Source organism: Bison bison, unplaced genomic scaffold, assembly GCF_000754665.1.
Source record: "Bison bison bison isolate TAMUID 2011002044 unplaced genomic scaffold, Bison_UMD1.0 scf7180017864061, whole genome shotgun sequence".
Lineage (NCBI taxonomy): Eukaryota > Metazoa > Chordata > Mammalia > Artiodactyla > Bovidae > Bison > Bison bison.
In genome coordinates this window covers 7,165,747-7,177,847 of record NW_011494633.1, presented here as the reverse complement: position 1 = coordinate 7,177,847, position 12,101 = coordinate 7,165,747, and the positions used below count along the sequence as shown (strand labels likewise).

Here is a 12,101-nt window from a genome sequence, read left to right as displayed (position 1 = left end):
TGCCTGCGTGCAAGCCCCGCCCCGGAACTGCGGCGGACGCTGCCGCGGCACGCCGGTGCTGCGTGCTTGGGCGCGTTTGCCGGGCGTCTGAGGGGGCCGCGGCAGGGTAGCCTCGCGGTGAGTGCCGGAGCCGGAGCGGGGCTGGGGGCGGGCTCTCGCTACGGGCTCCTCCAGGCCCTCGGGTTCTCGGGACCAGAGAGGGGTGGCCGCCGGCCTTGTCAAGCGCCCTGGCCGACCCTGCTCTGGGGGCCTCTTCTAGGGCCTCCGAACCAGCCGAGTGGGCGTCAGGGCTTGGCTGGTTCGGCTTCTCCGCTTGGTGCGCCCGTTCGAGCCTGAGACGAGGTGCCGGTGCGGGCCGCGCCGGGCCCCAGAAGGAGGGACCCCCGGGCTTACCCCGCGAGTCACACTCCGCGTCCTCGACCCGCTTGTGCCTGACCCTCACGCCTCCCCTCGGTTGGTGAGGGTAGTCTGTGATCGCGGCGTCGCGGATGCGGGGTGGGAGTGGACCTTCCCTGCACGCTGGCGTGCTTTGCCCACGGGGCGCGATGCTAAGCGGTTCTGATCGTGCGCCACTTTTTCGTCATGGCGTGACAATCCAAGGAGCCGCAGGCTCTCTCATCCCCATTTTCCAGACGAGGAACTGAGACTCGTGGAGATTAATAACGGCCACCCCAGACCCACAGCTGACCAGTGGCGCGTCAAGATTTGAACCTAGGTCTCCTTTTGTTTTCCACGGAAGCTATGATTTTCCTCTTCCTTTCTGAAAAAGGGAGAACATGGATCAAGTTCCAGTCAAACGAGTTGTGCATCAATGGTTTTTAAATTACCTAAAATGTAATGATTAAAGCTGGTTGGGTTTTAAGTCACTTGGCAACAGCCAGAGTGGTGACACAGGCATTTGACCTCTTGGGATAAGATTTGAGAGGGAAGAAAGCTTTGTGCACTCAGTAGAGCCGACCCCCTAAAATATGAAAACTCTGAGGTTCAGAGAGGATTGAGCAGGACCTGCCAAGGGCACCCAGGCAGTAAGTATTGCGTCTGAAATCCAAACTAGATCTAGCTCGTCTCTTTGCTACACCTCCTGAGTCCTCTCTGTTGTAGGCCTAGCTGCGTGTTCTTGGGTACATTTCTTCCCTTCTGTGATCTTCTCCAGCTGGCAGCATTGGTGTTAGAGCCATCTTTGTGTCCTTAGTTTTTTTGTAAGACCTGATAGCTGCTTAGGAAATATTTGTTGCCTCAGAATCCTTTGCTTCTCAGTTGCCAATCTAATGGAACATTTTTTTTCCTTTTCAGCAGCCATGAAGTTGAAAGAGAAAAAATCAAGGCCGAAGCCAACAAACTGTGGCAGATTTCAGAAGAAGGGAATCAAGGTTGTGGGAAAATGGAAGGAGGTGAAGATAGACCCAAATATGTTTGCAGACGGACAGATGGATGACTTGGTGTGTTTTGAGGAACTAACAGATTATCAGTTGGTCTCCCCTGCCAAGAGTTCCTCCAGTCTCTTCTCAAAGGGAGAGCCCAAGAAGAGAAAGGCACAGGCTGTTGCAGAAGGAGAGGAGGAAGGAGAGCCTGGCTCCTCAAAGAAAAAGATGAAGTTGAAGAAGAGTAAAGATGTGGAAACTGAAGGAACCAGTTCCCAGAAAGCGTTTGAGGTCAAAGATACTGAGCCAGCGCCCCAGGCAGAGGGCACAATTTGTCCTGATCCAGAGGTAGGGGAGATGGCATCAGAAGGCCTGGCGCAGACTGTACCAAAAAAGAAGAAAAAGAAAGGGAAAAAAAAATCAGAGCCTTCCCAGGGTACTTCTCCAAAGGTGCCCAAAAAAGCAAAAACGTGGATGCCTGAAATGCATGATCACAAAGCAGATGTATCAGCTTGGAAGGATCTGTTTGTACCCAAGCCGGTTCTCCGAGCACTCAGCTTTCTAGGCTTCTCTGCCCCCACACCAATCCAAGCGCTGACCTTGGCACCTGCCATTCGTGACAAACTGGACATCCTTGGGGCTGCTGAGACAGGTAAGGGCATTCTTATCTGGCCAGGGCGAGATTGCTTCTGGCTTGTGGCCACTAACAGGCTGGATGGTTGGGAGACTGGGGAATGTTGGGAACATGACCACAAAAGCACTGTTGCATGAAGACTTTAAGAAGTCCGCTAGCTATGGGTTGAAATGGCTCACTTCCTGATTGGTGCCCTATGCAGGTCACTTTATTTCTCTCAGCCCTGTAGACTGCATTATTAAATGGAGATAGGTAAATTCAGTACCTACATCTTTTGCTGTGTGCTGTGTACTTAGTCGTTCAGTTCTGTCGGACTCTTTGCCCTCCAGGCTCCTCTGTCCATGGGGTTCTTCAGGCAAGAATACTGGAGCGCATACCCCTTCCCTTCTTCAGGGAATCTTCCCAACCCAGGGATTGAACCTGGATCTCCTATATTGCAGGTGAATTCTTTACCACTGAGCCACAAGGGAAGCCCTTTTTGCTATGTGGGTTAAGTGTAAATGCTTACTAAATTTATACATTTACACAATAGTAAACTGCTAACAAAAAACAACAGTAAACTAAAATTTACACAGTACATTGTAAGTAATCTGTGAAAGTGAAAGTCACCCAGTCGTGTCCTACTCTTTGCGACCCCCATGGACTGTATACAGTCCATGGAATTTTTCAGGCCAGAATACTGGATTGGGTAGCCTTTCCCTTCTCCAAGGGATCTTCCCAACCCAGGGATCGAACCCAGGTCTCCCTCATTGCAGGCAGATTCTTTACCAGCTGAGCCACCAGGGAAGCCCAGGTGATCTGTAAATGGTAGTTTTTTCCAATTCTTGAACCTCTTCTGCATGACTCGGGGGTACAGTGGGACTAAGATCAGCTCTCTGGAGAGGTAGATCTTCATCAGTATAAAGAAGTGTCTAATTCTCAAGAGTTGTCTACAGATAAAAGGGCTGCATTGGGAGTTGGTGGGTTTATTGGCATTGGAAGGTTTTGAGTGTGTAATAACCATTGGGTGGATTTTGTAGGCAAATTTGGGCAGGCGGTGACTGTTGAACTAGGCATTGTTTAAAGGTCCCTCATACCCGGGCCGTCTGCGGCTTTCTGAAGCGATGCTAGGTTGACACCCTGGGAGACTAAACTGTTGATGGGGGTAAGGAGCAAACAGACCTGAAACTATTAGTCCAACTTGACCAACAGTAACCATTAGAAATAACATATGCTATGCAAGCCTCATGTGTAATTTAAAATTCCCTAGGAGCCATATTATAAAAGGTATTTAAAAAAAGTGAAGATTAAATTTAATAGTATATTTAACCATTACATAACATTTCAGTGTTAATTAATGTAAAATTATTAATTAGATATTTTACGTTCTAATGTTTATACTCTTTTCAAAATCTGATGTGTATTTTGAACCCATCTCAGTTTAGAGCAGCCACATTTTAAGTGCTTGATAGCTGTATGTGGCTAGTGGCTACTATATTGTATGGCATAGACCTGTAACCAAAGTGGGGCGGCTGCTCGCTCCTCAAAAGCCAATGAAGAGGCCAGGTTGGTGGAAAGGAAAGTTTGCTTTATTTTGGATACCAGCAATGGGGAGTGGGGGAAGACTCCTGTCCAAAGGCTGGCTTTCCCCCTGCCACCCCATGACAACCAGTGGGCAAGAACTTTTATAGACAGAGGGAGGGGGCTTCATGCAGAAACAGCACAGTCAGCTCTGACAGACATCTTGAACTTGGTCATTGGTAGTCTGACCAGCCTCATTTTGACTGTTTTAAGTTCATTTAATTTCAGCTCCAAGGTCTGTTTGTTTCAGTTTTCTTGAGGCCGGTTCTCAGAAACGTGGCCGCTTATGGGCTTCCCTGGTAGCTCAGTGTAAAGAATGCATCTGCCAATGCAGGAGATGCAGGTTTGATCCCTAGGTTGGGAAGATGCCCTGGAAAAGGAAATAGCAATCCACTTCTAATATTTTTGCCTGGGAAATCCCATGGACTGAGGAGCCTGGGGGGCTACAGTTCAAGGGGTCACAGAAGTAGGTCATAACTTAGTGAGTAAATAACAACAATGTCACGGCTACCGTCCAGTCATCGTGCAGTTAACTTCTTTCATCTGGTGGGAGTTTCAGTATCTACAAGACAGCTCACAGGATGTGGCTCAGAATATTATCTGTAGCCCTTGAGAAGGAACTAAAGGTCCTTAACTGTGTTTATTGACTAAACTATTATTATTTAGTCTTGTTGGACTGCTTTCCTTTTTTTCTGCATTTTCTCACTTCTCTCATTAAACTTACTGTTTGGCTCAAGTTTTTCCACAGACAAAAGGCAGGCAGAGAGTATGATGGGGAAGAACTATTGGGTCCTACTCTGTTTCAGAAATAGACCATCTAGAAACTTTGTGCCTTAGATTTCTGGAAGAGTGGTCAGGGAACTTGAGGTGAGGTCCTGTATAAAAGTCACAAAGATGGAAGAGGGAGGAAGCCCCAGGAAAGGGGAATGGAGGTAACAGTTGTGTGTTACATGCGTTATATTGATGAAAGTTCTCACAACCACTGTGAGGTGGATGCCATTTTTATTCCCATATTACTGAAGAGGAAACTCAGCCTCACTGAGGATAGACAGTCCCTAAAACTGCCCCACTGAAAGCAGTAGTGCTAGGATTCTAGACCAGATCTGTGTGCTGTTCAGCGCTGCTGCAGGACTTGGGTATGTGCAGAGAGGCCTGGAGGCAGAGGCCAGGTGTGAGCCACTGCGCCTAGAGATTGGTGTTTGGGCTTATACCGCAGATCCTCTCAGGCTGTTTCTCTTGAGTGCTGTGGATCCACAGGTCCAAGTCTCAGAGACAAACTGCTGTAGACGGACTGCTGCCAATGCCGGTAATGAACTTACCCATCACCCCCAAAAGATGTTAGGCCCCTTAAGAATCCCGCCTTCTCTGGTCCGCTCCTTGTCCATCCCCAGATAACCTCTAATAGTCTTTTTATCGCTATAGATTAGTTTGCATTTTCCAGAATTTTAAAATAGATCCTACAAATATGTATTTTGGGTAGGGAGAACCTTGCGCTTTAACTCAGCATCCTTTGAGATTCAACCGTGTTATTGCAGATACCAGTGGTTCGTTTCTTTCCCCTGATAAGCGGCATTCCGCTGAATGGATATAGTGCAGTTTGTTTATCTGTGTTGATGGATGGTTCTGGTCTTTCTAGTTTTTGGCGTTTACAAGTAAAACTATCATAAATATTGGCATATCAGTCTTTGGATGTATGCTTTGATTCATTGGCTGAATACCTAGATGTGGAATCGCTAGGTCTTTTGTAAATGTAACTTCTTAGGAGTTTTCCAAAGTGATTGTACCATTGTACATAATCACCAACTTATGAGTTTGAATTGATCCGTGTCCTTGCCAGGGCTTAGTGTGGTCGGTCTTTAATTTAGATTTTAAAATTTTTAGTGTTACTTCCTTGTGGCTTTAATTGGTATTTCCAAAGTAACTAGTGAAGCAGCATCTTTTCAAGTGCTTAATTGTCATCCATGTCATCATCTTTGGTGATACCTGCTTAGTTCTTTTGCCTGTGTTTCAATTGGGTTGTGGTTTTATTACTGAATTTATTATATGTTGTAGATACATCTCCTGTATCAGATATATGGTGTGCATTTTTCTCCCCTAGTTTGTGCCTTATCTTTTAGTTCTCTTCTGAAGAGCAGGAGTTACTATTTTGGTGAAGTTTAAATGATCTTTTACAGATTTGCTTTCCTGAGAATCTTTTGCCTAACACAAGATCACAAAGATTTTCTCTTACGTTTTCTTGTGGAGGTGTTACTAGTTTAGTTTTAGGTTCTGTGTTTCAGTCGGATTGTTCCTGTGTTAACTTTTGTGGTCAGAAATATGGATCAAAGATTTGGTTTTGTTTTGCATATGGATATCTAATTACTCCAGCATTGTTTGTTGAAAAACTCTTTCCCCACTAAATTGCCTTCACATCTTTTTTGAAAATTGGTAACAATATAAGTGTGGGTTTATTTCTGGAGTCTTCTCTTTTCCATTGACCCATTTGTCTATCTTTACTGTTTTCCCAACACCTCACAGTGTTGGATAGTGTAGCTTTAGTGCAAGTCTTAAAGTCAAGTAGTGTAAGTCCTCCAACTTTGTTCTTTTTAAAAGTTGTTTTGGCTATTCTGGTGACTGCAGCCATGAAATTAAGTGACGCTTGCTCCTTGGAAGGAAACTATGACCAAACTCGATAACATATTAAAAAGCAGAGACATGACTTTGCCAACAAAGGTCCATCTAGTCAAAGCTATGGTTTTTCCAGTAGTCATGTATGGATATGAGAGTTGGACTATAAAGAAAGCTGAGTGCTGAAGAACTGATGCTTTTGAATTATGGTGTTGGAGAAGACTCTTGAGAGTCCCTTGAGCTGCAAGGAGATCAAACCAGTGAATTCTCAAGGAAATCAGTCCTGAATATTCATTGGAAGGACTGATGCTGAAGCTGAAACTCCAGTACTTTGGCCACCTGATGTGAAGAACTGACTCATTGGAAAAGACCCTGATGCTGGGAAAGACTGAAGGTGGGAGAAGGGGATGACAGAGGATGAGATGGTTGGGTGGTATCACTGACTGAATGAACGTGAGTTTGAGTAGGCTCTGGGAGTTGGTGATGGACAGGGAAGCCTGTCGTACTGCAGTCCATGGGGCTGCAAAGAGTCGGACACGACTTAGCGGCTGAACTGAACTGAGGCCCTTTGCGTTTCAATATGAATTTTAAAGTCAGCTTTTCAGTTTCTTCAAAAAAGCCAGCTAGTATTCTGATTAAGATTGCATTGGTTATAGAGCCAACTGAGGATGTGACATCTAGACAGTCTAGAATCTTCCAGTCCATGAATGCAGTATATCTCTCCAATTTTTTAGGTCTTTGCTTTTTCTTACTGCTGTTTGTAGTTTTCAGTGTATATACTTCCGCTAGCTTTATCCTTAACTATTTCATATTGTTGATGCTTTTGTAAATAGCAATTTAAAATTTCCTATTTCTGTTGCTAGTAAATAGAAGTATGCGTTTATTTATATTGATCTTGTATCCTGCAACTTGGTATAATTAACTGGTTTCCTGAAGATTACATAGGATTTTCTACAAAGGTGATTATGTCATCTGGTCTGGTTGCATTTTGTTTACTTTTTTCTTATCACACTGGCTAAAACTTGTGGGCACCGTTGCTTTGTCCCTGATTTGGGGAAAAATGTTCAGTGTTTCATCATTAAATATGATGTTAGCAGTAGGTTTATCATATTTAGCTTCTGTCAGGTTGAGAAAATTCTCGTCTATTTCTAGTTGGAGAAAGAGTCTTATCAGGAATGGTGGTGGTATTTTTTTTAAATGCCTTTTCTGCATATATGGGATGTATACTTTTTTCATTTTCAATTTGTTGATGATGATAAACTGAATTTAGTTGCAATATATTATTCCATTTATACATTGTTGGATTTGATTTGCTAGAATTCTGTTGATGATTTTTTAAATTTCTCTTAATGGGATATTTGTAGTTTTCTTCTAATGTCTTTGGTTTTGAAATCAGGGTAATACTGGGCTCAGAAAGACTTGAAGTGTTCTCTTCAGTTTTCTGAAGGAGTGTGTGTAGAATTGGCATTTTTCTTCCTGAAATATGCGATAGAAGTCATCTCAGAAAATGGGCAGCTCTAAGGAACAAGGTACTATAAGCAAGAACTCAGCTCATTTACTCTGAAAAATCATCTGTGAGTTTTTTGAGGCCTGTGATAAAAGCTTCTTCACATAGAGATCACTTATTTGCTTCTGCCTGGGGCATTGTAATTTTGGAATCACTTTAAATTCTCAGCCTGAGGTATTTTGTTTCATTTTGTTTTTTGACGACATAGATGGGCTCCATACACATTCAGAGGCTAGTTTGAAAATGTTCAAGCGTACACAAAAGCTTTAAAGTTTCCTTGAAAACTAAGAAAACTTTCTTTCATTACCTCCTCCACCAAAGAAACGTGTTGGGAACGTATTATACAGATTTCCATTTTTTACCCTTCAGTTTTATGTTCCTCCACAACAGCAGCAAAACACTCACACCCACAACTCACCTGCCTCTTTGGGTCTCATTGTTTGGACATTTGTCTCCGGTTACTGTTGCCTCAGCTCAGTGCTGTCTGTCGGACGCACCCTCAGGTGCCTAAGTATACGCGTGCCCTCTGGGTGCAGTGCAGTTGGGATACCAGCGTAGGGTGGAAGGAGCTTTGCATTGGTCAGGGTGGCACTTGGCTATTTCAGGGTCCCTTATTCCGAGTAAGAATAGAACCTCAGGCAAGAGTGTGTACCTCTGTTGATTCACACTGCTTTTGTTTGTTTTTTTGTTCTGCTTTTAAGGAAGTGGGAAAACTCTTGCCTTTGCCATTCCAATGATTGACGCAGTGCTACGGTGGCAGGTGAAGAAGAAGCCTACCCCAGCAATAAGTAACACAGGAGCTCCACCTGGGGAGACCAGTAATGAGGCTGGAGCTGCGCCTGGAGCTTTGCCTGATGAGATTGGAATTGAGGGGGAAGCACCTCCCAGTGAGGTCGGAGCGAACACTGGAACACCACCCAGCCAGGCAGGAACCAGTATTGGAGCTGCCGCCTCAGACCCGGGGCTGCCGTCCCGTGACGGTGATGGTGACGCTGGTGAAGGGCCTTCTTCCCTGATCAGGGAGAAGCCCACCCCCGAACAGGAAGACAACCAGGTGGAAAAGCATGATGAAGAGCAGGCTGGAAAGTTGAAACAAGAATTGGGTGGCAGCACTGTGCCGCCGAAGCGTCCTCTGCTTGGACTGATTCTGACTCCCACTCGAGAGCTCGCTGTTCAGGTCAAACAACACGTCGATGCTGTGGCCAAGTTTACAAGTGAGGTTTAATTCATTGAATAAATGTTTCCTGAAAGGATCGCAGTGGTGGGGGTGGTAGAGGTGAATGAGCTGTGCCTCCCGCCCTCTAGAGGGAATTTGATTTGCCAGAAAATTAAGCCGGACAGAAAACTGTTTGAGTGACACATTCTTAATTCTCCCAAGGATGACACATAGCTAACGCTGTTCTAGCTGCATAAGCGCTTAGTTACCTTACGGAATACAGTGGATGCTTGGAGGGGTTTGGCAAACCACCGTTTAAGGGGTGGTTTATTTTTTTCTGGTAAATAAAGTGCTGCCACACCCATGTATTTACACATTGTCCATGGCCACTTTTGCACCACCAGTGAAGAGTGGAATAGAGCTGGTAGTTGTGACAGAGACCGTTTAGCCCACACACAGGGCCACAACTGTTGACTGTTCAAAAAAGTGTGCAGACTTCTGCTTTAGGGCATTAGCACTTAAATTTTCTCAGGGAATTCCTTGGGAAAGGCTGCATAGTGGGGGTTTCAATTTTATAGTAAAAGGAACGATTCTTTACCGAGCTCTTACTGTGTATGTGAGGCACTTGACTAAGCACTTTGCCTGCATGATCTTTTTTGTTCCTCCCACACTGGACACCTTGAGAAGTCCTCCACTGGAGAGAAGAGAACACTAGGCATTAGAGGAGATTGAGATGAATCTGGATTGAGGAGGACGGGCAGGAATTCCCCTGGGAGAAGTGTCACAGCTGCTGGTTCCATCTTCCCAGCACTGCGGTGTGCCACTGGTCTGCTTCTCCAGAGCCTTGGATGTCACCATCCCTGGGTTCAAATCAGCGCTACTGTTGCGGGTGAGGGGAAAGAGTAGAAAAAAATGAGGTTGGGGGAGTAGGCCAGGCCTAGATCATAGCAGACCCAGTAAGCCCTCCAGTAATAGCATCAGCAGCCCAGGCCAGCTCTTAGCACTCCCCTGGAGAGGGGAGCTGTGCCGCTGACTGGCAGCCTTTGCTAATCTGGGGGCACTGGTGTCCACGGTGGAAGAAATAAGCAATCAGACTAACACTGTCCCTCGTGTTGTGTGAACCATAGGCATTAAAACCGCTATTCTGGTTGGTGGAATGTCCACGCAGAAACAGCAGAGGATGCTGAACCGCCAGCCTGAGATCGTGATCGCCACTCCAGGCCGGCTGTGGGAGCTAGTTAAAGAAAAGCACCCTCATTTGAGCAACCTTCGGCAGCTCAGGTGAGAGTACCTCCCTTTTCCCCCACCCCTTGTTCTGAAGTGGGCCTGAGGTGACTTGGCACAGTGCATCCTCCCTGTCACAAAGTGCCATTGTGGGGTACTAAGCCTTGGTACTAGGTACCCTACTAGGTACTAGAGACTTGGCCTTTAGAAAACCAAGCATGTGTGAAGGAGGTTAGTTGAGGGCCCTGGTGGAGGTGGTGAAAGTGGTGTTTGTCTTGGGTTGGCCAGGGTGGGGGGGTGGGCACTGGCAGAGTATGCTGTGGTGACTCCTCTTTCCTGCTACTAACCTGGTGATCACGGGTCTGTCTGGATCTGTAGGTGCCTGGTGATCGATGAGGCTGACCGGATGGTTGAGAAAGGCCACTTTGCTGAGCTCTCACAGCTGCTAGAGATGCTCAGTGATTCCCAGTACAACCCAAAGAGACAGACCCTTGTTTTTTCCGCCACACTGACCCTGGTACATCAAGCTCCTGCCCGTATCCTTCACAAGAAGCACGCTAAGAAAATGGACAAAACTGCCAAACTTGACCTCCTCATGCAGAAGATTGGCATGAGGGGCAAGCCCAAGGTCATTGACCTCACAAGAAAGGAGGCTACGGTAGAGACGCTGACAGAGACCAAGATCCATTGTGAGACTGATGAGAAAGACTTGTATCTGTACTACTTCCTGATGCAGTATCCAGGCCGCACCTTAGTGTTTGCCAACAGTATCTCCTGCATCAAGCGCCTCTCCGGGCTCCTCAAAGTCCTGGATATCATGCCACTGACCCTGCATGCCTGCATGCACCAGAAGCAGAGGCTTAGAAACCTGGAGCAGTTTGCCCATCTGGAGGAGTAAGTCAGGCCTGTGCACAGACTGGCCACTGGGTCCAGGTTGCCAGGAGGGTGGGAAGCTACCTTCTCTCTTGGGAGCCTTATTAGTAGAAGGTAGCAACGGCACCCCACTCCAGTACTCTTGCCTGGAAAATCCCATGGACGGAGGAGCCTGGTAGGCTGCAGTCCATGGGGTCACTAAGAGTCGGACACGACTGAGCGACTTCACTTTGGCTTTTCACGTTCATGCCTTGGAGAAGGAAACGGCAGCCCACTCCAGTGTTCTTGCCTGGAGAATCCCAGGGACGGGGGAGCCTGGTGGGCTGCTGTCTATGGGGTCGCACAGAGTCGGACACGACTGACGCAACTTAGCAGTAGCAGCAGCAGCCCCCAGCCTTTTTTAAAATTTTGCACAGCATGAGGCAGGTTCACTCTCATCTAGTACATTTATTTTTAAAACATATCTCAAGTGCTTTTGACTCTCCTCAAACTACACATACATTATGAGACATCATCCAGTACATAGTATTGAGTGTTTGTTTTGAACCTGCTACTGTGCTGCTGCTGCTGCTAAGTCACTTCAGTCGTGTCCGACTCTGTGCGACCCCATAAATGACAGCCCACTAGGCCCCCCTGTCCCTGGGATTCTCCAGGCAAGAACACTGGAGTGGGTTGCCATTTCCTTCTCTGTGGGATCTTCCTGACCCAGGGATCAAACCTGGGTTTCCTGCATTGCAGGCAGATTGTTTATAGTCTGAACCACCAGGGAAGCCCCCTGAGACTTATATATTTATAAGCCTTATTATTATATAACATATGTAAATATTATATATTCTTATATATGTATATATTTTACTTATTTTACATTATCTGCTGAAAGGAAATGACCAGATTATTTCCCTTTAAGAAAGAATAGCGAATAGTTGTTTTACCCATAATTTTTTTTTTTTTTTTACTATTTTTGCTATGCAAAGCAGGACCCAATGCAGGTTCAGCTGCTTCCAAAGGGAGGTATTGGAAAGGCTCTTATTTGCTCCTAATAGAAAAAGCACAAAATGGAATCAAGAATGCCGGGAGAAACATCAATAACCTCGGATATGCAGATGACACCACCCTTATGGCAGAAAGTGAAGAGGAACTAAAAAGCTTCTTGGTGAAAGTGAAAGAGGAGAGTGAAAA

General features: G+C 45.9%; 1 protein-coding gene across 2 annotated transcripts in view; it reads left to right on the top strand.

Annotated features, from left to right (window-relative positions):
• The first annotated feature begins 14 nt into the window (after positions 1-14).
• The window catches only part of DDX24 (DEAD (Asp-Glu-Ala-Asp) box helicase 24), a 19,011-nt gene continuing 6,924 nt past the window's right edge, over positions 15-12,101 (top strand). Inside the window, exons 1-5 of one of the 2 annotated variants that reach the window (XM_010836224.1) lie at positions 15-117; positions 1,294-2,013; positions 8,371-8,883; positions 9,953-10,106; positions 10,428-10,943. In XM_010836224.1, the coding sequence (XP_010834526.1) occupies positions 1,299-2,013; positions 8,371-8,883; positions 9,953-10,106; positions 10,428-10,943 (1,898 nt within the window). In that variant the 5' untranslated portion in view covers positions 15-117; positions 1,294-1,298. The remainder of the gene's footprint in view (positions 118-1,293; positions 2,014-8,370; positions 8,884-9,952; positions 10,107-10,427; positions 10,944-12,101) is intronic. The other variant, XM_010836225.1, reaches the window with a different exon arrangement.